Here is a 27,500-nt window from a genome sequence, read left to right as displayed (position 1 = left end):
ACGTAGGTCATTCATGACTTTAGTAAGAGCTGTTTCAGTGCTGTGATTGGCACGAAAACCTGACTGAAACTTATCAAAACATCTGTTTAATGTCAGGAAGGCAGTTAATTGATTAAAAACAAATTTTTCAATTATTTTACCAACGAATGGCAAATTGGATATGGGCCTGTAGTTGTTGAGTACTGAGACATCCAGGTTATTCTTTTTCAGTAGGGGTTTTACAACCGCTTTTTTCAGAGATGAGGGAAACATGCCAGTTCGTAAGAAGGTGTTGATAATTTGAAGTACCTCATCTGATATTAGGTGAAGAACAGATTTGAAAAAGACTGTAGGTAAAATGTCCAGTTCAGATGTGGAGGAGCTGAGACTTTGTACTATTTTTCTCAGAGTCTCAACATCAATTAAACTAAATGTTGACATTGTATTACGACCCTCTCTCGTTATCCAATGGTTCCAGATTTTGAACACACACACACTCTTACACACACCTACTCATACACACACACTCTCTCACACACACACACACACACACACACACACACACACACACACACACACACACACACACACACATAAACATGTGATTTCCCTCTCTCATTTTAACATCCACTCGCCCCACACTGTAAACTTGCATATAGCTTATTACTTCTGATCACCATTAGTGTCTTAGTTATCATCATATACACTACTGATTCTTATTTGTATACATTGTATCACCATTTATATTGAATTATTCCTTGGCTGCTATTGTTGCTATATCTGATCAGTATTAGTTTGCTAATTCGTGTCAGCTATTTCAATAAATGGTACTTTTGGAGTAAACTGTGTCCTGTCTATTGCTACAACATTCACTGAGTGCCAACCTCTGCCAAACAAGTATTCTAATTGCCTTCGCCCATTTGGTTGTTATATGAATGTTATAGATCTAGAGTAAACTTATTACATTAGAGCTACAATACTCACTAAACTATAGCAACATCACTAAGTTATTCCATTGATTTTAATAGTTTAGCTATAAACTATTAGAGACATGAATTAATGATTGATGAATTTATGAGACTGATCCCTTTTTACATGAGACTGATTTGATAAGCCTATTGCACCTACACCTTCATGGACATGTCTGGATTAATGAAATATCTCCAGCTGAAACTCTGTAAGCTCTCTGGACTGATATAAGATCCAATTCCACATTAAATACATTCTGGAACATGCTCAGTGGGAGGGGCCACCATATGAGTGGGTGGACCTGACTGACTTGTGTCTCTACTGCGCAGATTTCAGCTTCAGTTCCCATCAACCTACAGCGGGGTGTCACTGTCGTAACCCACTAGATCTTGGGGTGGGGGGTGAGGGGTGAGCGGTGGGAGCGGGAACAGGGTTCAGGGACCACACTGAGGAGATCCTCTGGATGAAGATGTCTGATGTTGTGGTATGACATGGTACGATGGCCACCTCAGTGCAGCAGAGGCTCAGTGGTTCAGGCTCTGAGTTACTATTCAGAAGGTTTTGGGTTTGAGCCCCAGCACCTCCAAGCTGCTACTGTTGGGCCCTTGAGTAAAGCCCTTAACCCTCTCTCCTCCAGGGGTGCTGTATCACGGCTGACCCTGCGCTCTGACCCTGATTTCTGAACAAACCGGGAAATGTGAAGAAAAAACTTTCAGTGTGCTGCAATGTTTCTGTGATAAACAAAGGCGTGCTCTTCTTCCAAATGTTGGAAAACACAAAATTGAGCAAGACCCAACCTAATCAGAGCAAACACACCGCGCATGAGCAGTGTGTGTGTGCGTGTGTGTGTGTGTGTGTGTGTGTGTGTGTGTGTGTGTGTGTGTGTGTGTGTTGTGAAACTGAGGAATTTCCTGAACCCTGTGTACAGTATAAAAGCATCTGGTTTCTGACAGTGTGACAATCACACAAGAAAACTGAGAAGATGATGAAGCTCTCTGTCTTTCTGATTTGTGCAGGTAAGAGAACGCACTTCATCTACAACATTCATAACAACATTCATAACACTTCATAACCAATGAATAGCATTTTATAGAGTAATGCTTTGATCTGGATGTTTAACATCTCACTTTACTGCTCACATCTACAGCCACGAAACCCTGTGTGTGTGTGTGTGTGTGTGTGTGTGTGTGTGTGTGTGTGTGTGTTTAATGGTGTCTTCTAGTGTTTATGACGGAGCTGTAAAAAGATCACAGCTCAAATAAGATCATTAAAAGAACCTCAAAGCTGATGAACTCTGACCTGAACACATGCAACACTGTGACTGTTTATCTGACACTCGTTTATCTGTTTCAGTGCTGTGTGTTCTGCAGACTGCAACTGCTCAAGGTAAAACACACACACACACACACAGAAATATTTTTTAAAAATAAGGGAGGAACAGAAGAAAGAAGCACGTAAAGAGTAAAATAAAAGTGAAAAAGTTAAACAAACAAACAAATAAGAGAAAAAGGAAAGAAAGAAATAAAAAACAAAGAGCAAAAATGAAGAAAGAAAACAAAATAAATCGGGGGAGATGTGCATCAAGAATGAAGATATTTAACATAAAAAGTAAACTAGACAGGGACACTCTAACGAGTGCAAACCCCGCCTTTTCCCTATTAAAATACATTGGGCGAAAATTTCGAAGTTCTGCCATGACCTTGACCTTTGACCTTTGACCTCCAAAATTTAATGGTTTCCTTCCTGGGTGATTGGCAACACATGTACAAAATTTGGTCCAAATCGATCCATTGGTTCTTGAGATATCTTGCAGACACACAGACAGACAGACAGACAGACAGATACACACACACACACAGACTGACGCAGGTGAAAATAATAACCCCTCCGACTACTGTCGGCGGGGTTAATAAGAAAATAAAACAGAAATTAGTTAAAAAACAATGTGGTAAAGACGAGCAAAAATAAAACAAAGATACAATGGAAATAAAAATTAAAGCCGCAAGCGGCCTCGACGGGCCCTCGCGCCAGCGGCCAAGGGGGGCGGGGGCATGCGTCCCCGCGAAAAACCTTCCACAGCTTCTTTGGCAAGAGACATTACCACAAGGTAGTGGTGTGAAGGAGAAGCATTATGGAATTATTTACCAAAAACCCGTGTTGGAACAATAGCGTCGGCCAAAAACAGCGCCCCCCATGGACGAAAATTTCCAAAATGTGGTATACATGACATGGGAGGTAGTAAGAGGGTGGCCGTGAAGTTTGACCAAATTTGAGGAAAGATTGGATTTCTTGCCCAAAAATAGCGCCCCCAGTGGCGAAATATCACAGAAATTGGGTAACATGTCAGAAGCCCAATGAGTGATTTGCGTGTGAAGTATAAGCAGTTTTGAGCAATTAGAAGATTTCTTATGAATTTTTAAGCATGTAAAATTTTGCAGTTCAAAATTGATTGACGTATAACTTCTGAACGGTTTATGCTACATGAAACGTATTTAGAAACTTTTGTCAGCCATGTCTGTAGATCATGTGTATAAATTTTGGTGACATTCCTATGAACGGTCTAGGAGGAGTTGCGCCGTGTTCGTGGCCATGCATTTCGCACAAAAGTGAAATTACCTCACTTCCTGTTGGGCGTGGCTAATGCATTGGCATTAAATTTTTGTCCGGCTTAGTGAGATACATATGCGTACCAAATGGCATGCCACTACTACGAACTCCATGGCAACCAGGCACCTTAATGCGGGAGGCCAAAATCACAACGAGTTAGGGGGCGCTATAGAGGCCCTGAGGCCCGCCTGGATCTGGGCTTCTGGTTCTCAGTAGCGGTGGCAGTCTAAGAAAAAGGAGCCAAATTTCGTGCGTTGTCGACCATGGCAAGCGCCCCAATAAGGGTCTTGTAAAGAGTTTGCTTGGTAAGCTTGACAGATCAGAAGCTGCAATATCATTTTTGCCATAACCAGCACCCCCAGGAGCGAAAGTGCACAAAATTTGGCGTATATGTCAGGTGAGCTATGAAGAGTTTGCGTATGAAGTTTGATGACAATTGAGTAAATAGAAGATGAGATATAGATTTTTGAAGAATAAATTTTATGGTTTTTCCCATGTCAGGAGGTGGCGCTATGCTGTACATGAGCGATTATGAGTTGGAGAAATAAGTGTCTACAACAGCAACGTACTGTCACAAGGTAGTGGTGTGAAGGAAAAGCATTATGGAATTATTTACCAAAAACCCGTTTTGGAGCAATTGCGTCGGCCAAAAACAGCGCCCCCCATGGACGAAAATTTCCAAAATGTGGTGTACATGACATGGGAGGTAGTAAGAGGGTGGCCGTGAAGTTTGACCAAATTTGAGGAAAGATTGGAATTTTTGCCCAAAAATAGCGCCCCCAGTGGCGAAATATCACAGAAATTGGGTAACATGTCAGAAGCCCAAGGACTGATTTGCCCGTGAAGTATGAGCAGTTTTGAGCAATCAGAAGATTTGTTATGAATTTTTAAGCATGTAAAATTTTGCATCAAAAATTGATTGACGTATAACTTCTGAACGGTTTATCCAACGTGAAACGTATTTAGTAACTTTTGTCAGCCATGTCTGTAGATGATGTGTATCAATTTTGGTGATATTCCTATGAACGGTCTAGGAGGAGTTGCGCCGTCTTCGTGGCCATGCATTTCGCACGAAAGTGAAATAACCTCACTTCCTGTTGGGCGTGGCTAATGCATTGGCATTACATTTTTGTCCGGCTTAGCGAGATACATATGCGTACCAAATGGCATGCCACTACTACAAACTACATGGCACCCAGGCACCTTAATGCGGGAGGCCAAAATCACAACGACTTAGGGGGCGCTATAGAGGCCCGGAGCCCCGGCCAAGTTTGGGCTTCTGGTTCTGAGTAGCGGTGGCAATTCTCGGAACTGGTGCCAAATTTCATGCGTTTTCGCCCATGGCAAGCGCCCCGAAAATGGCCCAACAGCGGAGAAAAATAAAGAAGAAGAAGAAGACGGAAGAAGAAGAAGAAGAAGAAGAAGAAGACGAAGACGGAAGAATAATAATAATAGTGAACTCTTACAAGAACAATAGGGCCTTCGCCCATAGGGCTCGGGCCCTAATAATAGGAGAAAATAGAAAAAAATATGAATAGAAAGAAAGACGTGTGTGACAGACTGAAAGAAAAAACACATCATCAGAACAGATAGAGATAAAGTGTAAAAAATGAACAAAATAAAAATAAACAATATAAAAAAGTTATATATACACATGTCTGTGTGTGTGTGTGTGTGTGTGTGTGTGTTACAGTAAAGTTCGGGCAGCTCTGCAGTGGAAACGCAGCGAACACAAAGCGAGGCTGCGACACAACATACGGCTGTGGAAACTACGGGGCCTCACGGTAACCTGTGTGTGTGTGTGTGTGTGTGTGTGTGTGTGTGTGTGATGATGCTGAGTAAATATTACCATTTTGACTGTTACAAAAGAATGACATTCTGCTTTTTATCCAATTATAGTTATATATCATGTTGTGTGTGTGTTACAGTAATGGTGGGAAGAGTAAACACAGTGGTCTGGACATTGTGTGCGCTGATGGTGCGACAGTTTACGCTCCGTTTGATGTGACAATAACCAGGAAAGCCGTTCCATACACTCACAACAACGCCATCAACAACGGCCTGCAGCTCTCTGGGGGAGGTGGGGCTTACACACACACACACACACACACACACACACACACACACACACACAGGCAGGGTGGTAATATTCCAAGGAAAAATTCAGAATTTCTGAGATTAAAGTTGTAAATTTCTGAAAAAAAACCCCAAGCCTCAAATATTCTCAGGGATTGCAAAGTCATAAGTTTACAAGAAACACAACTCAGAATAATAGTGGGGTTTTTTGTGTGTCAAGGAAGCACATCGACTCTACAAGCCTGCACTTCCTGTCAGTATCACTGATGATTTGAATCCACACACCGAGTGTGATAAGAAATGGCTCCTGCACAGTAATCACACATTTATAAACAGCTGGGAGAGGAAAAAAGGACACAAACAGCTTCTAAATTCATCTCCCACTGCATCCAGGAAGCACAACAACCAATCACATGCTTCCTTCCTGGCTGCAGTGCATTCTGGGAAATGTAGTTAAAATCTCTCAGCACTGTATTCCTTTATATTGCGTTATTGACTGGGTTTTCTGGAGCTCTCACTCAGCCGTGTCGTCTATGGAGTGATAATGTCGATCAAACCCTGAAAAGTGAAGTGATCTGGTTCCTGAACAACAAAACACGATTGTTTTGAGAGTTATTTCTTCTAATTTTGTGAGGGTTTTTTTCCTCAGAAATTTATAACTTTAATCTGAGAGTTTTTTCTGAGCTCCGTATTTTTTAAACTGAAAATGGCCTGCATACGCTGCTGTATGAAAGAACAAAGGAAGAAAACAAGAATCAATCAAGAAATAAAGTAAATGGAGAAAGAAATACTGATAGTGTTGACAGTGAGAACAAAAATAAAACAAATATACAAAGTAAAATAAAAAGAGAGAAAAGGGTTTCACGGTGGTGTAGTGGTTCGCACTGTCGCCTCACAGCAAGAAGGTTCTGGGTTCGAGCCCAGTGGCTGGCAGGGGCCTTTCTGTGTGGAGTTTGCATGTTCTCCCCGTGTGTGTGTGGGTTTCCTCCGGTTTCCCCCACAGTCCAAAGACATGCAGGTTCAGTAACATACCCAGCAACTGGGGTTACACAAGCCAGTACATACTGAATGCCAGTCCCAAGCCCAGATAGATTGGGGAGGGTCGGATCAGGAAGGACATCCGGTGTAAAACCAACACCAAAAGAAACATGAGGATCATAAATTGGGAAGGAGGATCTGCTGTGAAGGAAGAAGAAGAAAATTAAAAAAGGGAACAAAACCAATAAATAAAGTAAGAATGAAGAAAGAAATAATGTAAAAAAGTATATAATTCTGTGTGTGTGTGTGTGTGTGTGTGTGTTAGGTCTGTGCTTTAAGCTGTTCTATCTGAAACCTGATAAATACAGCGGATCTGTGAAGAAAGGACAGAAACTCGGGACGCTGCTGCCCATGCAGACGGTTTATCCAGGAATCACATCACACATCCACGTGCAGCTGTGTGACAAGTCCAACCCCACCAAGTACTTCTGATCTCACACACACGCACGGCAATGACTCAAGTTCAGCTTCATGCATCACCTTCAGAGATTCTGCTTTCTACTGAACATGATAACAAAAAAATAAAGCTCATGGAGAAAGATGGAGTGTGTGTCTCTCGCTCTGTGTGTGTGTGGTGTTGATGATTTATTCAAGTTTGTTAAAAAAATATAGATATATTGTACAAAGATATTCAAACTCATGTTCCTGGCGCTACATGTCCTGTGTTTATTTGATCGTGGCATTGACTTCATTTCCATACGAGGTGATTTTAAACCAATTGATTAGAGACAGATTTATTTCAGCTTCAGTTGCTGTATCAGAATCCCACTGGGTCTAAAACTCTACACACACCAACTCGACGGTCTCTCATGACATTCAGAAGCGTCTGATTGGCCAGATGTTATAATTAGGAGTTAATTAGCAGACACAATGAGAACATCCAAATCAACACATCCGTGACTTCAAGAACCACAAGAAATCATGGACCTCCACACGTTCTTCAGCACAATTTCCAAACAGAATAGACCATGAGCATCTGTACAAACATCTGTATGTAAATATAAACATCTGGTGGGCACACAGACACTGCATCAATAAGAAAAGAGGCACAGATGACCTCCCAGGAGGGAACAACATTTCAGAAACTTTTAGAAAGATTCAGCTGAATGAGTTGGAGGCATCAGATACCAGAGTATGAGAGTAAGAGATTCCTCCATCACCAGGGGCTGATGGGCTGTAGGGCAGGAAGAAGCCACTACTTCAAGACCAGGATTTAAAAAAAAAGCCAGAATGAAGTGTGTAGGTGATCAGGAGCCTTTTGGAGGAGACGTGTCCAAAAATCCCAACTGTGAAGCAAGGTGGTGGCAGCATCATACAATAACCTGACAAAAAAAGTCACTCACACTAATATTTCATTGCTCCACCTTTAGCTTTGATTACAGCATGCAGTAACGGTGGTATTGTTTCAATAAACTTATACAACATCACAACATTTATTTCCATCCAGAGTTGCATTAATTTTTCACAGGGATCGTGTCTCGACTACAGGAGAGTCGAACCTCTCTGTAAAATCTTCTCCAGCATCCCAGAGACTCTCAGTAGGGGTTAAGGTTGGGACTCTGTGGGGGTTAATTCATGTGTAAATGATTCCTCGTGCTCCCTGAACCACTCTCTCACTCTCTGAGCCCTAATTTTATTCCATCAGGGAATTAAACCCCACTGATGTGACCCTGCTCATTCAGTACGTTCAGGTCATCAGCTGACTTCATTTTATTGCCCCGTAACGCTGCGGAGTCTCGACCTGACCGACTGAACCAACCCCAGATCATCACACTGCCTCCAGAGGCTTGGACAGTGGACACTATGCATGATGGGGCGGAGCTTCATGAGCTTCCCTTCTTACCCTGACACGCCCATCACTCAGGAACAGGGTCAGTCTGGACTCCTCAGACCACACGACCTTTCTCCTTTGCTCCAGAGTCCAGTCTTTATGCTCCCGAGCAAACTGAAGCCTTTTCTCCTGATTAGTCTCACTAACGAGTGGGTTTCTTACAGACACACAGCTGGTTAGTCCCAATGCTGTGAGTTCTCATCCCACGGTGCGTGGAAATGACCTTAATTTCGCTATTAAACGCAGCCCTGAGTTCTACTCTCGATTATTTTTTATGATTCGACTTCACCAAGTGTGTCAGTGATCTCTGATCACGCTCAGTCAGGAGTTTATTTCTGACCACATTTCTCTGTGAAGTTGTCGGTTCATCTCGATCCTTCCAGGTTTGATAATGTGTTGGTCAGTTCGTAACCCAATTCCAGTCATTTCAGCTCAAGTCCCCTGAGTTGTTTTCTTTACTTGATGCAGGACAATCATTTGACCTTCTGAAACGCAGGAGCAGCTTTTCCATGAGAGCGGGAAACGCCTTCGACATGTTTGTGTAAGAAATGAGAAGCGACTCACTGCATCAGTTAGAGGTAAAGAACTGTTGCAGCTGAAACACACCCCGGTGTTCACTGCAGTAATTATCCAATCTAACATTCTTAATTATTTGCTTATTTAAATCCAGATGGTGACTTTTCTGCCCAGGCAGTGTATTATATTGTGGGTGAGTTTCATCTGAGGAAACAGATGAAATCATAAGGATGGAGGATGATAAAAAACAAAAAACAACACTGAAGCAACACCTCAAGGCAGAACCTTAAAACACGGTCATGACTGAGTCTTCCAGCAGGACGGTGCTCCGAATCAAACCTCTAAAACTGTAATGAAATGGATTAAAGTTAAGAAACTGAAAGGACTGGAGCGATCACTACAAAGTCCTGAACTGAATCGTGCAGAAAGCTGTGTGTGTTTGAGTGAAGAGGTGCAGCCCTGAGTTAGAGCAGCCCTGCAGGAGGGCCAGGAGAAGATCCAGCAGGATGGTGAGAAGCTTGAGGAACACAGCAGTAAGAGTGAGATTCAACATCAAGGAATTAAAAGGCGCCAAACACCAACAAACTGCATGGAAACTTTTGAAATCATCTTTAATGTCAACTTTTGTCCTGAACTACAGTTAAGACACGACTTCAGTGTTCTGAGCTCAACTTACAGCAAACAATTATTTAATATAGACTTTGTGCATCACCTTTACACACACTGCTTTCCATTAAGGCTAGACGGCCTTTCGATTTCATAAAATCGGTGAAATTTAGTTCCGTCTGAAATGTGGTGATTGTGATATCTGTTTATTTCTGTAATATCTCACAAAATATCAGGCCATTCTGTGGCTGGGAAGTTATTTAATTTGAGGGGATTAAAGCAAATAATGTGCATGAAATCGCTCGCTTGGCGCAGTCAAGCAGACAGAGGAAGTCCGTGTGCGCATGCGCAGGTTTACCTTCTTCTTCTTCTTTTGGGTTTTACGGCAGCTGGCATCCACAGTGTTGCATTACTGCCATCTACAGGTTTCCCTTTGAGCGTGCACTGACAGTTCCATCATTCTGTCACTAAACGAACAGCTGATCACACCGAGGTGCTCGCTGAGCGCCCATATTTATTAGTTTGGTCCTGCGTTTCCTTTCCTTCGTATAGAACATAACGTCTTTTCTTCTCGCTTTCTTTCCGTTACTGTAGTCGCTCTTTCACGTTTCATTCACACACTCACGTCCTCCATTTTTCTCTCCTGTTTCAAATTTGTATCCCACAATGCCTTGCGTGAACGGGGAAAGCCCACCACGTGATGCATGATGGAATATCTTGTATTGGGTCATGGGGAAGCAGGAAAAAATAGTGGAGAATTTAGGGCCACATGGAGTTAAATTCATTAATTGTTCTATTGAAAAAAAACCCCTAATAAAATTGAAGTCTGTGATTCAAATTCAGTAACTTTTGGTCACTAAACAAAAATAATTGGTTATCAAGGAAAATTATTTTTATAACCTACACTTGAAAAATCTGAAAGGCAGCACAGCTTTAAAGTTCAATGATTTCTGATAAAAATAATGATAACAATAACACGTCTGGAGAAAGATGGAGTTTCATTAAAAATACACATGGTGTCAGTGGTCTGAAATGGAAAACTGATCTGATAGAAAATATTAAATTTTTAGATTTAGTGTAATTATTTAGCATCAGCTTTAGAGAGCCTGCTTTCAGTTGAAAATAAAATAAATTATTACAACTATAATTTAAAAAAATAAAGCTTTAGGAGAAAGACGATGTTGTGGATTTATTTATTGAAGTTTATTCTAAAAATACGTGACAGGACACAATTTCAGTGAAATGCATTATAAATAAGAAGAGAAAATAATAATTAAATTAATTTTGCATCATGTTTAGGAATCATACTTTCTATTAAAGCTACGAAATAAAAAGCAATAAATATTTTATACTGAAAAGTACTTTTATTGTCACTCAATCTATCTTCTGTTATTTTTTTAAACGGTTTGTGTTTTTTTCTTGTGTTATTACACACACACTCACACACACACACACACACACACAGAGCAGCTCACTGTCTAATGAGTAGCTTAGCGTAATTCTCCATGATGCAACGATTGCAGGACAGAAATGAAGTAACAAAGAACAAACAAGAGGAAAACAATCCACGGAGAGAGTGTTTGTCATAACACACACACACACACACACACACATCTATATTATTATTTACCAGCTCCACCTTCATTTAGATCATTTATAAGTGTATAATTACTGTCTAAGTCCAGCGATTACACTGCACAAAGTATTAGCACCCCGCTCAGCTTTTAGAAACCGCCTTATTAATCTCTGATAATTTATCTGAAACTCTTTCTGACTCTGGTTTGGATTTTGTCTCCACTGTTGGTATCGTGTCTGTGCCTCGCTTGATCATCACCAGTTTCTCAACTGATTTTTGATCACTGATTTGGATCTGTTTGCCAGTGAATCTTTAAATAAAACTCCTCCAGCGATTACATCTATCACCTGCATTTTCTGACAGATGGAGAGTATCTTACATTTATGAGTAACCATGACAACCGTGCTTATGGACTAAAGACTCGAGTAAAACTGCTTTTAGCTCATAAAATAAAGTTCTTTTAAGGGACATTTTGAAGTCAGTGATCACCATTGTTGATGATTTTTAATGATCAACACTTTGAAAGCCTTTGTTTTACAGTGTTAACACTTGACTGTGGACTTGATGACTGATTGTTTGTCTCTGGGGGAAGAGGAGCGCATGGTGCAGTGATGTTTCTTTTAGACCCAGGGACATGAACTTAGTTTGTTATATATGAAAGTTCAGAGAAAAAGAACATTTGTTAAAGTTGTAGTGTGTATATACAGTAAACAAGTAAAGAAGGTTAAATGTATCAGATTTATAGATTAAATAATAGAGAAGTTATCAATACATAATATCAGTCATGTCATCATCACATTGAAGCCTGTAACAGAATATTACAGTGGTGCTTGAAAGTTTGTGAACCCTTTAGAATTGTCTATATTTCTGCATAAATATGACCTAAAACATCATCAGATTTTCACACAAGTCCTAAAAGTAGATAAAGAGAACCCAGTTAAACAAATGAGACAAATTATACTTGGTCATTTATTTATTGAGGAAAATGATCCAACATTGCATATCTGTAAGTGGCAAAAGTATGTGAACCTCTAGGATTAGCAATTAATTTGAAGGTGAAATTCGAGTCAGGTGTTTTCAATCAATGGGATGACAAGTGGGCACCCTGTTTTATTTAAAGAACAGGGATCTATCAAAGTCTGATCTTCACAACACATGTTTGTGGAAGTGTATCATGGCACGAACAAAGGAGATTTCTGAGGACCTCAGAAAAAGTGTTGTTGATGCTCATCAGGCTGAAAAAGGTTATAAAAGCATCTCTAAAGAGTTTGGACTCCACCAATCCACAGTCAGACAGATTGTGTACAAATGAAGGAAATTCAAGACCATTGTTACCCTCCCTAGGAGTGGTCGACCAACAAAGATCACTCCAAGAGCAAGGTGTATAATAGTCGGCGAGGTCACAAAGGACCCCAGGGTAACTTCTAAGCAACTGAAGGCCTCTCTCACATTGGCTAATGTTAATGTTCATGAGTCCACCATCAGGAGAACACTGAACAACACTGGTGTGCATGGCTGGGTTGCAAGGAGAAAGCCACTGCTCTCCAAAAAGAACATTGCTGCTCATCTGCAGTTTGCTAAAGATCATGTGGACAAGCCAGAAGGCTATTGGAAAAATGTTTTGTGGACGGATGAGACCAAAATAGAACTTTTTGGTTTAAATGAGAAGCGTTATGTTTGGAGAAAGGAAAACACTGCATTCCAGCATAAGAACCTTATCCTATCTGTGAAACATGGTGGTGGTAGTACCATGGTTTGGGCCTGTTTTGCTGCATCTGGGCCAGGACGGCTTACCATCATTGATGGAACAATGAATTCTGAATTATACCAGCGAATTCTAAAGGAAAATGTCAGGACATCTGTCCATGAACTGAATCTCAAGAGAAGGTGGGTCATGCAGCAAGACAACGACCCTAAGCACACAAGTCATTCTACCAAAGAATGATTAAAGGAGAATAAAGTTAATGTTTTGGAATGGCCAAGTCAAAGTCCTGACCTTAATCCAATGGAAATGTTGTGGAAGGACCTGAAGCGAGCAGTTCATGTGAGGAAACCCACCAACATCCCAGAGTTGAAGCTGTTCTGTACGGAGGAACGGGCTAAAATTCCTCCAAGCCGGTGTGCAGGACTGATCAACAGTTACCGCAAATGTTTAGTTGCAGTTATTGCTGCACAATGGGGTCACACCAGATACTGAAAGCAAAGGGTCACATACTTTTGCCACTCACAGATATGTAATATTGGATCATTTTCCTCAATAAATAAATGACCAAAAATAATATTTTTGTCTCATTTGTTTAACTGGGTTCTCTTTATCTACTTTTAGGACTTGTGTGAAAATCTGATGATGTTTTAGGTCATATTTATGCAGAAATATAGAAAATTCTAAAGGGTTCACAAACTTTCAAGCACCACTGTATATTGAAGAAAACTTTTTTAGTTTAAATATTTTTAATTATTATATTATACTGTGTAACATGCAGTCAATGTCTGTCTTAAACTTGCATATTATAATTGTTAATATACATTTTGCCACAAGGGGGCAGCAAAGAACAGAGGAAAAATCACAAGCACTCGGCCTCCGTGTGTGTGTGTGTGTGTGTGTGTGTGTGTGTGAGAGAGAGAGAGAGAGAGAGAGAGAGAGAGAATGGGTTTTTGGAGGAATATCCATTTATCTTTAGCCTGGACAGAGGGACATAAATAGCCACTTTAACGAGCTCACTTGCACTCGATAAACAGATTATCCTCCTCCTGTCCTCTTTACTCACAGAGCATCTCTCTCTCATCTCAGAAAAAGTTTCACCTCATACCTTAATACTCATTTATACCATAACAGTGCAAAAAACCTTTTCATGATTTAATCCAAAAACAATGAGCTCTTTTTTATGCAATTTTGCATAAACTTTATCTAAACTACTGTATATATATAATCACACACACACACACACACACACACACACACACACACACACACACACACCCCTGAAAAATGGTGAAATTCAGCTGAGAAGCACAGCAATTTAATTTTAATATATGGTTTAAAACTCTGTTTTTCTGCTTTAGGCCTGGTTTTTGTATAAAATCTCACGCAACATGATGTAAAATATTAAACATGTTTACATTACTGTATACTCAACTCACACTCGCATATTAAAAACTCTGCAGGGGAAAATATCAAGCAAATATGAAAAAAACAAAAACAAAAGAAACCCCACAACACTCTCAAACAACAGCAGAACTCAGAGACCTGAGTCTGGCCTAATGGGTGTGGCCTAATATATAATATTCTATACAGTGGTGCTTGAAAGTTTGTGAACCCTTTAGAATTTTCTATATTTCTGCATAAATATGACCTAAAACATCATCAGATTTTCACACAAGTCCTAAAAGTAGATAAAGAGAACCCAGTTAAACAAATGAGACAAAAATATTATACTTGGTCATTTATTTATTGAGGAAAATGATCCAATATTACATATCTGTGAGTGGCAAAAGTATGTGACCCTTTGCTTTCAGTATCTGGTGTGACCCCCTTGTGCAGCAATAACTGCAACTAAACGTTTGCGGTAACTGTTGATCAGTCCTGCACACCGGCTTGGAGGAATTTTAGCCCGTTCCTCCGTACAGAACAGCTTCAACTCTGGGATGTTGGTGGGTTTCCTCACATGAACTGCTCGCTTCAGGTCCTTCTACAACATTTCCATTGGATTAAGCTCAGGACTTTGACTTGGCTATTCCAAAACATTAAATTCATTCTTCTTTAACCATTCTTTGGTAGAACGACTTGTGTGCTTAGGGTTGCTGTCTTGCTGCATGACCCACCTTCTCTTGAGATTCAGTTCATGGACAGATGTCCTGACATTTTCCTTTAGAATTCGCTGGTATAATTCTGAATTCATTGTTCCATCAATGATGGCAAGCCGTCCTGGCCCAGATGCAGCAAAACAGGCCCAAACCATGACACTACCACCACCATGTTTCACAGATGGGATAAGGTTCTTATGCTGGAATGCAGTGTTTTCCTTTCTCCAAACATAACGCTTCTCATTTCAACCAAAAAGTTCTATTTTGGTCTCATCCGTCCACAAAACATTTTTCCAATAGCCTTCTGGCTTGTCCACGTGATCTTTAGCAAACTGCAGATGAGCAGCAATGTTCTTTTTGGAGAGCAGTGGCTTTCTCCTTGCAACCCTGCCATGCACACCATTGTTGTTCAGTGTTCTCCTGATGGTGGACTCATGAACATTAACATTAGCCAATGTGAGAGAGGCCTTCAGTTGCTTAGAAGTTACCCTGGGGTCCTTTGTGACCTCGATGACTATTACACGCCTTGCTCTTGGAGTGATCTTTGTTGGTCGACCACTCCTGGGGAGGGTAACAATGGTCTTGAATTTCCTCCATTTGTACACAATCTGTCTGACTGTGGATTGGTGGAGTCCAAACTCTTTAGAGATGGTTTTGTAACCTTTTCCAGCCTGATGAGCATCAACAACACTTTTTCTGAGGTCCTCAGAAATCTCCTTTGTTTGTGCCATGATACGCTTTCACAAACATGTGCTGTGAAGATCAGACTTTGATAGATCCCTGTTCTTTAAATAAAACAGGGTGCCCACTCACACCTGATTGTCATCCCAGTGATTGAAAACACCTGACTCTAATTTCACCTTCAAATTAACTGCTAATCCTAGAGGTTCACATACTTTTGCCACTCACAGATATGTAATATTGGATCATTTTCCTCAATAAATAAATGGCCAAGGATAATATTTTTGTCTCATTTGTTTAACTGGGTTTTCTTTATCTACTTTTAGGACTTGTGTGAAAATCTGATGATGTTTTATGTCATATTTATGCAGAAATATAGAAAATTCTAAAGGGTTCACAAACTTTCAAGCACCACTGTAATATTCTAATGAGTCGTGTGATTGACGGCCCTCTGTTTGATATTATACTTTAACTCCATTAAACACAGCAATCCAGACTCTCTCTCTCTGCCCCCTCCTTGCAACCCCCCTGCCCCCACCCCCCTCTGTCTGCCCCCGCCCCCCTCTGTCTGCCCCCGCCCCTCCCTCTCTGCCCTCCTGCAGAAAGATAAAATGCATAATGAAAGATGAAAGGAGGAGGTGATGTGTGTCTCTGAATGTATAATGTATGATTAAAAGGAATGAGAGAGAGAGAGAGAGAGAGAGAGCGCGTGTGTGTGTTATCATTTCATCACCTATCAAACACTCCGATAAGTTTTTCTCTGAAACACTGAGGTGCAGTTCGTAATCTAAACTAATGAACCTGTAACTCACTGAAACTCCATTACTGTCTCTCTGATCCTTTAGACAGCGCTTCAGTTCATACATTCTGGACTCTGATTGGTCAGAAGGTGTTGATTAATTCTCTCTAGCAGCAGCTCTGACTGTAGTGCAGGTTTATATTAATTAATTAATGTTCTCACTCTGATATGTTTTGGTTTCTATAGTAACGGCTCATCCTCAGGGGCGTGTTGATGTGGTGAAGGTTTCTGTATGGTCTCTGTAAGGAGTCTCCAGTGTGAGTGCTGTGTATCAGTCAGAGGGGAAGCTGGAACTGTTTCTTCAGCACAGAGGAGTTTACACTTCCTTACAGTTTCTCAGGAACACGATGGAACAAGCTGAGGGTTTTGTTTTAAAGAGAATAAAGAGATGCTGCTGAGGGAATGAGTGTTTATAGCTGCTATAATGTCAGTGGAAACAGGAAATAAGTTGCTTCATGAATGTTAAATGTAACTACAAATCAATAAAAACAAGAGTCATCAGGATATGACGTCCTCCCCCCCCGGCTGCCACATGAAACCCCATTCCAAATGTTCCTAAGGTGAATTGGTTGCCATGGAAATATGGAAAAAATAAGAATCACAGGAATCCCAAAATGTCAAAAGGCACAACTCCTCTAGTCACTTAACATAACTGTCAGGTTTCGTGAAAAAAATTCCTAATAGTTTTTGAGTTATGCTCCGGAAACTAAAATGTTTACAGATGGGCGGACAGATGAACAGAGCGATAGCTATATGGCCCCGCATTATATGCCAGGGGATAAAAATATATTTTTTTTTAATAAATAGGAAAATAATCACCTTCAGGGTGTCACAGTGACTCTGCTCAGGAGTTTTGTTCCTTCCATAATCTCAGATAAACACTGGATGAGTCTCGGTTTAATTTAATGCCATTTTGAATAATAATCAGGATCAGTTTCAGTAAAATGACAGATTATTGTTTGATAAGTGATGAAGTAAAAGCTGCTCATGACCGTGATCTCAGAGTGTTTTAAAGCGGTTTTATGGAAAGTGCCTGAGAGAGCTTTCAGTAATAGACAACAAGGTGAGCAAATGAAGTCAAGGCTCTCGGTGGGAAAGAACAAGAGACAGAGAGACAGAGAGAGAGAGAGAGAGAGAGAGAGAGGGAGAGGTATATGGATTTAATGGATTTATGCGCTGCTATAAGGAATATGAAAGGCAACGGCTCTCGCCTCTGCCAGCTCAACAGAAAAAAGCCCCGATCCGTCTCTTGCTTTATTATGAGATGGATTCGCCCAGCAACTTCAATTAGGGCCTTAAAAAAGGAGGAAGAAAAGAGAGACAGAAAAAAATGAGCAAATAAGGAAGAAAAAATAGAAGATCTCTTGCTACAGACAGACCTATTGGAGCAATCGCTCTTTTTTTAGAGGAGTTTAATGGCATTAATTGCAGTAGCGCAGGTTAAATCATCATGTCCTCGAGGTGTTTCCTATATTTAAGGCTTTAATATGTTGCACTCCGTTTAGAGAATAATCACCAAATTTACCTCGAAGATCGTATAAAGCAGCAGAAGAGATAAAGTGCCGAGTGTACGGTGTTAATTGCTGTCACTTGGGTTAAAGTCAGGGTTTTTAGAGTTAACGAGGCTGTGTGAGAGAATGATGTAAGGAAACTCATGCTGTAAGAAGTTATTTGTAACACGGTTGTGAATACTGTAGCTCACTTTCTCAGGGCAGCAGTGTTGACAGCACGATAGTCCGCATCACTTAGATTTACGATTGAAATAAGTGAAAAAACTTTACTGTAGAATAAATGCTTACCACACACACGTCTTCTAACGTCCTCAATTATTGCAGACACCAAGCTGCAGTGACTCGTGTCGAGGATGTGAGTCAGAGTCATTGTGTGTGCTGCCTTTTTAACAGGGCGGGGTTTATATGCACGTCGCTGATGATTGGGTAACACTTCAGACACACCCACAAAGTGTGAAAAATACACCTCAAAGCACATTGCTCAACGTTTTACACCATCTCAAGGAAGCATTTTGTTCAGTGCAGAAACTGAAGCAAAGCAGTGAACACCGTTTTCAGATTTGATTCTTGTTTTTTTTTGTCAAAGATTTAATTTTACAAGTCCAGAAGTGTGAGATCTTCATTAAAAAAAAAAAATCTTTTACTAAACCAGGAATTTCAGTTCTGCTGTAAAAAAAAGTGTAAAATCCACAGAATGTCAGGTCAATTCGAAAAATTAAATTGATCATAAAAATCCAATTTTGTCACGACTGTATAAAAATATTCTCCTTCACAAATACTTCATGTGCAGCAAACTCCGTCATGTTGAAGTGTCAGGGCCTGGAGCTCCACTTCTGTGTTTTCTTTATGACTTTAGTAAAAATACTGCACATTTATGTAATGGCCCAAAGTTTCTAGCTTTAAATATAGCAATATTGTGTTTAACAGTTTTTATAATTAGAGTTATAGCTGACTATGGGCAAAAGGCGGGGTTCACCCTGGACAAGTCGCCAGGTCATCACAGGGCTGACACATAGACACAGACAACCATTCACACTCACATTCACACCTACGCTCAATTTAGAGTCACCAGTTAACCTAACCTGCATGTCTTTGGACTGTGGGGGAAACCGGAGCACCCGGAGGAAACCCACGCGGATACGGGGAGAACATGCAAACTCCGCACAGAAAGGCCCTCGCCGGCCACGGGGCTCGAACCCGGACCTTTTTGCTGTGAGGCGACAGCGCTAACCACTACACCACCGTGCCGCCCCATGACCATATCATAAGTATTATATTTTGAAATATTTCTAATTATAAATATAGTGTGAATTCTGTTCCTTGCTGGAAATACACCACAAATTATTGCATTTTGCAGAATTTCTAGTAGAAATATCATGAATATTGTATTTTGTAGTGTTTCATCATTGAGAGTGTGTTGGCTGTAGCGCTGCTGTGGACTTTACAACAAATCACCTTGAAATAAATTAAAATACATTTAAAAAACATTTTATGTCCATAACATAAAAAAATCCCCTGTGATCTCATCAGCACTGATCTCTTACAAATAAGTGCAATAAAATAAAATAATTGTTGTATTTAGTCAGTATTTGGGTAAAACACTGATCTCTCACTTGGGCTGCTTCTATTTCTGATCTATGTGAATGATATGAAGTGTAAACTCTTACTGTATGCAGGTGATTCAGTGCTGATGGTGTCAGGATCTATCAGAGATAGAGGCTGCTCTAAGTGTGGAGATGAATTCTGTATATGAATGGTTGACCCTGAACAAACTTTCTTTACATCTAGGAAAAACAGAGTCTATGTTGTTTGACTCAAAAAGACGGTTAAGCTCTGTGAATACAGTGACTGTAAAATGTGGTGATGATGTCATTGTATTAAAAAGTGAGGTAACATATCTAGGTGTAACTTTCGATCAGTCGCTGTCAGGGGATGCTCTTGCATCCAAGTTACTGACCAAATCTTCAAACAAGCTAACATTTTTTGTATAGAAACACCAGAAAATTTGACCTTCGAACCAAGAAACTTCGAGTGTTTGTTCTGATACAGTGCCATTTTGATTCTGCCTGCTCTGCTTGGTATAGCGGCTGGTCTAAATTGTACAAGAAGAGGATGCAAGTCATGCAGAACAACATTATTAGATATTTGTTAAACGCTCCTCCTAGAACTCGTATTGAACATGAACAATTTAATCCGGTTAATCTCTTACCTGTTGAGTGCAGAGTTGAACAACTGAAATTAGGTCATATGTATAATATTATTAACGGTTCTGCTCCAGATTATCTTAAATGCGATGTCCACCGGGTTCCAGATCAGCGTGATTACAGTACAAGAGCAAGTGATTATTCATGTGTGGTACTCAGAGGAAATGGCTTCGGAAAGAGTTCTTTAATGTCTACAGGAATCTGTTTGTGGAATAGCTGACCTCGATCAGCGCAATCGAGTCAAACACGTGATCCTTTTAAGAAACAGGTGAAACGGTTTTTATGGAGCAAATTCCAAACCCAGTTTTATGATTATATATGCAATTTTTAACCATTTTGGTGCCATTTCTGTAATCTAGTTGGATTCTGTGATAATTACAGTTAGTATATATTTTTTGTTTATTATTACTTTTTCATCATTGTTTATACAATTTTGTCAATTTATTATTGTCTCTTATGTTTTATTGTTTCCTGCTGTCGGACCACACTGGAAATAAGTGTATTTTATACTTTGTGTTGTCCTCAGTGCTATTTATACTGTACCTTTTTACATGTATGAGTTTTACCAAATAAACCCATATCATATCATATCATATCATATCATATCATATCATATCATATCATATCATATCATATCATATCATACCAACTCATCTGTTTATATAAAAGTCCTGATAAATAAATAAATAAATAAATAAGGCATCCTCACAACTGAAGTAAAAAATCTTTAAAAGCTGTAACTTTGAAAAATTTATATACAGATTTATAATTGTGCTAAAGTTTAATCTGAAGTTTGTTGAAATAATAAAGTAAAAAGAAAAAGGAGAGAAAATGGGGAGGGGGGTTAAAGAAGGATTTAACAAGGAACATAAAAAGTAAGAAAAGGGAAAAACTAAAAACAGGAACAAAGAAAAAAAACGCCTTGCTAATGATGGATGGAACCAGTTTTTTTTCAAGGTGCTGGTGATAATTGAGGGGTTTGATGGAACGACAGATCTGCGGAGCAGATGATGTGCAGCATGACTTTGAGGTTTCGTGTCTGTATTTTGTACAAAAGCTAATTAGGAGAAACCATGACAATCCATCAACCATGACAATTAAAGATGTAGAAAAAAGCAAGCAAACAAACAAATAAACAAAGACTTGTGACTTATGGACAGAAAACCAGAGCAAAATAAACTAAAATAAAAAAGAGGCATGTTTACTGTCGAGTTTACCAAAACAGCATTCTATTATCTTAAAAATGTCACCAGAATCAAAGGTTTGGTGTCTTAAAAAGACAAATCTGTGCATTTATTTCCAGTAGGGTGGACTATCGTAATGATCACTTAATTGGACTAAAAAAAAAAAAGCTGCTGCAGGAGTTTGATCCAGGACTGAGAGAACAGAACCACATTACTGCAGGACTAAAATCTCTACACTGGCTTTCAGTTAGTTTCAGAACAGATTTTAAAGTGCTGCTCTGAATTTATAAATCACTGACTGGTTCAGGACCTGAATATGTTTTAGATATGCGTAAAGAACACACAGCGAGCTGGGATCTAAGACCCATGGACTCGCAATATCAAATAATGTACTTATTTGAAAATACAGTGAGTCGAGCTCAGAGTCCAAACCGAAGATGGTGAAGCAGCATTGAGCCGCCACGCCGCCCGCAAGGGGAACAAACCACCAGAAGACCCGAGACGTTCCTCAAGTAGAGCAACTTTTAATTCCAGGATAAAAAGCATTTCTTGTCTCTTGGGCTTGTGATTGAGCTCAAAACTTCCACTTATTCTTACAGTACTTTATGGACTTTATATTAATTATATTACTCATATTGGTGGCACGGTGGTATAGTGGTTAGCGCTGTCGCCTCACAGCAAGAAGGTCCGGGTTCGAGCCCCGTGGCCGGCGAGGGCCTTTCTGTGCGGAGTTTGCATGTTCTCCCCGTGTCCGCGTGGGTTTCCTCCGGGTGCTCCGGTTTCCCCCACAGTCCAAAGACATGCAGGTTAGGTTAACTGGTGACTCTAAATTGAGCATAGGTGTGAATGTGAGTGTGAATGGTTGTCTGTGTCTATGTGTCAGCCCTGTGATGACTTGGCGACTTGTCCAGGGTGAACCCCGCCTTTCGCCCGTAGTCAAATCAAATCAAATCAAGTTTATTTGTATAGCGCTTTTAACAATAAACATTGTCGCAAAGCAGCTTTACAGAATTTGAACGACTTAAAACATGAGCTAATTTTATCCCTAATCTATCCCCAATGATGAAGCCTGTGGCGACGGTGGCAAGGAAAAACTCCCTCAGACGACATGAGGAAGAAACCTCGAGAGGAACCAGACTCAAAAGGGAACCCATCCTTATTTGGGCAACAACAGACAGCCTGACTATAACATTAACAGTTTTAACAGGTATAACCCTCAACTGTCCTCATGGGGCCGTCCTTCACAGGAGTGGGGCGATAAAACTCCGACCAGACACAGGGCACCAGGATGGATCAAGCAGGTCTGAGGGGCAGAAGAGGCCAGCATCTCAATCCCAGGATCAACATGTAACTCAGTCAGGGATAGGATCCAGCTCACCTGCGACCCTGTAGAACAGGATAAAGCGGCTACAGATAATGAGATGAGATGAGTGTAATGTAGAGTTGAGTGTAGTGTATACTTTAGAATTCACTGTCGAGTTTAGTGTAAAGATTTGGGGGAAAAGAGAGATAAAAAGGTCAAAAAAGAAATATAGAAAAAAATAAAACTATTTAAATTATTTTAAAAAGTGCTCAAAATAACTTCTGTTAGGACAAAAAGAATTCACTGAGTCCTTCCATTAGAAAAGGAGCGAAGGAGTAAAGACGAGAGGAGTGGGGATGGTCTGATAAAAACAAGAAAAGGAAAGAAAAGAGGAAATGAAATAAAGAAAATCAGAATGATAAAAGATGAAAAGGGAACAGAAGGTGAATAAATGAAAAGTAATTTTAATTGTAAGTAAAAGCTCATCTCCTCGTTTTTACTTTCATATCATTAATAATGTTAAAAGAAGAAAAGGGAATGAAATGACAAAAAAACAAAAATAAAACAAAAAGTAGTTGTCATCTAAAAAGTTTATAAAAGTTATAAAAGTCACTGTTTATTTATTTATTTAATTTATTTATTTTAGTTTATGAGATTAATAAGTACCGGTATGTTTTTATATTTACAATATCTCCTTTTGTGGGAAAATATATTTATTTTATCCATTTGACAATTTTCATTGGTCATATTGTTATATTTAAATAAATCTAAATCTGTGTGTGAACAATTGTCTTTATAACTGTAAAATCTGCACATGTATCCCTATGGCGTGTGTGTGTGTGTGTGTGTGTGTGTGTGTGTGTGTAACAGCGTCTCTAAGATTCTCCATCTCTTATAAATTTCTTGCCATCTTTCTGACCTCCGTTCTCCTTTTCCCAGCAGTCATTAATTACACATTTAGCTGAGGTCCATTTGTGTGCGCGTGTGTGTGTACAGCACTCTCATTACACAGTCCACAGGAGAGGAGAGGAGAGGAGAGGAGAGAAAAACAAAGGAAAAAGGAGAGAGAGAGAGAGAGAGAGGGAGAGAGAGAGATTGCACTCGTCTGTGGGCACTACATCAGAAGACACTTTAATAGCAGTAATGTAAAAGCTCTCGCAGAGTGATATTCCTCTACACACACACACACACACACACACACACACACACACACACACACACACACACAGTAATGTAATTACAAAACAGTGTTGTACGCAAATGAAACGAAACAACTAATTAGTTATTCATCATTCTGTAACTGATCCAATTAACTGAAGAAGAGAAAAGTTCAGGAGCCGAGTTTATTTAAACCTACGGTAACGATCCTCTCCGTGTTTATTATGGAGGATGAACCTGTACACACTGTAAGGGCATCGACACACCTGTGCATCAGGTCCTCTCTATAAACACCACACACAGGCTGCTCTGCTCAGTGTGGTCACTCGTATAATAACTCTATTCCTCGATAACTCTACACACGTACACACTCTTTAATTCACTCTTTAGCGCTTTAAGGGATTTTGGGTCCTTCTGGGAGAACCCTTACAGGTTCTGTGTGTTCCAAATTAGAAAGTGTAAACTCCTCTGTCCTGAAAATGTCCCAAAAGTTCCAGCTTCCCTTCTGACTGTTACACAGCGCTGACACTGGAGACTCCTTCCAGAGACAATACACACACATTTCACCTTCCATATGAACACTCACACACACAGCTTTTAATCTGATGTTCATCAGCGGGGCGTCTGATCAACACGTCACTGTGAACGAGGTGTGGGTGTAGAAATGATAACGTATTTGTGACACTGAGAGACACGCAAACCCAAACAGTCATTAAAGGACTGAAGTTGTGTTCATGTTCGTTGCAGGGAAGCTTAGGGGAAGAAGACTCGGCTCTTGGCTCAGGTGAGGCACGAACGCAGGTCACTGTGGTGAGAGTGCAGCGTTTAACCACTGACCCAGTGGTGGAGTGGGGATTGAACCCAGGCTGCGGTGGTGTGCAGCGGCTGAGCCAGAGGGGACAAGAGGCAGGCGGCGAGATGATGCTGAGTGGGAATGCAGAGAGAGGCGTGAGCGTGACTGCAGGGAGGGAAACGATCTGATGTACAGATGGCGTGCAGAGCTCCTGGGAACACCGAGAGAAGAGACACTGGCAGTTGGATATGGGCTTCAGCTGGGAGACATGGAATGTGGGGTGAATATGCATGGACTGGAGCAACTTCAGTCCACCTGCACAGGGGTTGATGATTCTCTCGATTTTGTATGGAGCTACAGTACCAGTCAAAAGTTTGTACACCCCTACTCTACTCATTGACAGGCGTTTCTGTATTTTGTATTGTCTACACGGTAGAACAACAGTGAAGACATCAAAACTATGAAATAACATCTGGAACACATCTGGAATTATGTGGTAAACAAACAAAGTGTTTAAAAACAAAATCTGTTTGATATTTTATTTTAGATTCTTCAGTGTATCCAGTGTTTCTCCTGATGACTCTTTGTCTATTATCATTCTGTTAACCAGCTTCATGAGGGAATCACCTGGAATACTTTTCAATTAACAAGTGAGTCTCATCAAAAGGTAATTAGTGGGCGAGTTCCTCACCTTCTTAATGTGTTTCAGATCAAACAGTGAATAGTAAATAATAAACATACAAATAATAAAATAGCCCTATTCTACACCACAACTGCAGTAATCCAGATTACATCAAGAACCGAACAACGAAGTAAAGAGAAACGACATCCATCATTACTTTAAGACATGAAGAAATAGCTTTTAATTAATACAAATAAATAATAAACACTGAATTAGAAGGAGTATACAAACTTTTGACTGGTCGTGTATATGTCATGGGATGAGCTTCTTAACCTCAGGTTAAGAATAAGCATCGCTCCAGACCTCATGGCAGTGAAGGAGGTGAGGTTAAACTGAGGATACCCCAGGGTCATCCTCATGGGCTGAGAACAGTGGTGGCTGGTATCTCAGGGACTTTTTGAAGCGGGCCATGTTGGTAGCAGAGCTGCTGAGAGTTGTGTGCGTACTCAACCCAAGCAAGATGAGCGCTCCAGGATGAGGAGTTGCTGGCAGAGATGCAGCGTGGGACTGCTTCCAGGTCCTGCTTAGCTCACTCTGTTGGACAATTAGTCTGAGGGTTAGATCTGGATGAGAGGCTCACAGAAGCTCCAACCAGCTGGCAGAAGGACTTCCAAACCTGGGAGGCGACTTGAGGGCCTTGATCATGAGTGTCTTCATTCCTCCAAGCCCAACTTCACAGCAGCAATTCCCGGTTCCCTACATCATCGTTACATCATAGGGAGGTGAGTTTGAGAAGAGAAGTAGACACCTAGCTGTAGTCCCGAATGAAACGTGATGATAAAAGTTAATGATTCCAAAGAGTTGTTTGAGGGACGTGGGCTTCAGCCACTCAGCCACCACTCAGATCTTGTCAGCGTTCACTCTCACCCGCTTTTCCTCTTTGAGATTGCGCAGGAAGCTGACTGAGCTGATGGTATAGAACCTATATGCATAAAATTGAAACTAAACAGCCTGTAACTCCTCAGAGAACCCATTCAGTCGAGATGCTCTTGACCCATAAACTTTCCATGATGGAGTGATGCGTATCTGTGTATGTGTGTGTGTGTGTGAGAGAGAGAGAGAGAGCGAGCGAGCGAAGTGTTCATTAATCTAATCAACAGTTTCACATTCAGGCCTGAGGCTTCTGTCCCTAATGGATGGTTGGAGTGTATGTGAATCCGGTCCTCTTTAGGGATGATGTGCCTCCCTCGCTAATTAGGTTTCCAGGATCATGTTAGTGAGAGAAGCATCTGGTCAAAGAAGGCTATCATTGAGCTTCACACACTCATCGACACTCATCTGAAGGATCTGGAAAGACATCACAGAACAATCATGAGGGATTTCTACTTGTGTTTTGTTTCACTTAACTCTTTACATGACCAGAAATTTTTCCTGTGAAGCTAAAAAAAAATGTCTTTATGTGTTAAAGCTGTATTATGAAGCCAACTTGGCGACTAAAGTCCATTCGGTACGTCAGTGTTTATGTGGTGAATGTTCCTGCTGTTCAGAATTGAGTTATACAGTTGCAAAAGTGGATCAAATCACCTTTCACCTAAAATCACTTTTCTTGAATAAAAGCATCTGAGATGGAGTTTTCATGAGTGTCTAGACCAGCACCTTAGCACAAACACTCACCTTTAAAATAAAAAAAAAAATCAGGGACAGAAAATGTAAAAATGCAGACCGAAGAAATGTTTTTTCATTTGCTTTCCTTCAAATGCAATATGATCTAAAATAAAGGACTAATGTGACGATATGTGAGTGAGAAGATGGTGAGTGTGAAATAAATCGAACAGGAGTCTCAGATCTCACCGATATATTACTGCATGAACAGAACCAGCTGTAATTATTATCCCATTAATCACTGCTTTAATCGAACTAAACGGCTTCCGCACTCATAATTCAGCAGCGCAGCAGGAGAATAGCACTTGATCCAGCGCAGTGAGATTTTACAGTTTATACGGAGCTCTGAGAGAAACTCCAGCGCAACTTAATGACGTCACGAGGCACTACATCGAGGAGATGAAATCGTGCCGTGTGTGAGGCGGAGGAGATTCGATCACACTTTTAATAGGCGATGTTTAATGAGTGAATGAATAAAGTAAAGTCAGTGTTTGTGTGAATTGGATGTAAAGAAATCGTGTCCACGGTGTGAAGGAGAATCTGAGCGAGCGCTCATCGGCTACACTTACAGACAAACTTTC

The 27,500-nt window shown here is 40.4% G+C and overlaps 1 protein-coding gene and 1 long non-coding RNA gene across 2 annotated transcripts in view; one reads left to right on the top strand and one right to left on the bottom strand.

Moving 5' to 3' along the window:
• Positions 1-18,368, bottom strand: part of LOC132889970 (uncharacterized) — a 22,349-nt gene extending 3,981 nt beyond the window's left edge. The window contains exon 1 of the long non-coding RNA XR_009655118.1: positions 18,282-18,368. This is a non-coding gene — a long non-coding RNA (uncharacterized LOC132889970). The remainder of the gene's footprint in view (positions 1-18,281) is intronic.
• lect2.1 (leukocyte cell derived chemotaxin 2, tandem duplicate 1) lies at positions 1,887-7,210 on the top strand. The gene is made up of 5 exons (XM_060927180.1): positions 1,887-1,964; positions 2,302-2,334; positions 5,249-5,339; positions 5,484-5,635; positions 6,935-7,210. Exons 1-5 carry the CDS (start codon positions 1,931-1,933, stop codon positions 7,099-7,101), a joined length of 477 nt encoding a protein of 158 aa, XP_060783163.1. The 5' UTR covers positions 1,887-1,930; the 3' UTR covers positions 7,102-7,210.
• Positions 18,369-27,500: the final 9,132 nt, after the last annotated feature.

The sequence above is a fragment of the Neoarius graeffei genome, chromosome 8, assembly GCF_027579695.1.
Source record: "Neoarius graeffei isolate fNeoGra1 chromosome 8, fNeoGra1.pri, whole genome shotgun sequence".
In the NCBI taxonomy this organism is placed as follows: domain Eukaryota; kingdom Metazoa; phylum Chordata; class Actinopteri; order Siluriformes; family Ariidae; genus Neoarius; species Neoarius graeffei.
The sequence above is the reverse complement of the archived record's forward strand: the minus strand, read 5'-3'. Positions and strand labels throughout refer to the sequence as shown.

What these genes read in the sequence shown, in the direction of transcription:
- lect2.1 (XM_060927180.1), top strand. Translation starts at nt 1,931, where the DNA reads ATGATGAAGCTCTCTGTCTTTCTGATTTGTGCAG. An exon ending in GCAGACTGCAACTGCTCAAG is followed by an intron (nt 2,335 to 5,248) that starts GTAAAACACACA and finishes TGTGTGTTACAG; the next exon opens with TAAAGTTCGGGCAGCTCTGC. An exon ending in CCTGCAGCTCTCTGGGGGAG is followed by an intron (nt 5,636 to 6,934) that starts GTGGGGCTTACA and finishes TGTGTGTGTTAG; the next exon opens with GTCTGTGCTTTAAGCTGTTC.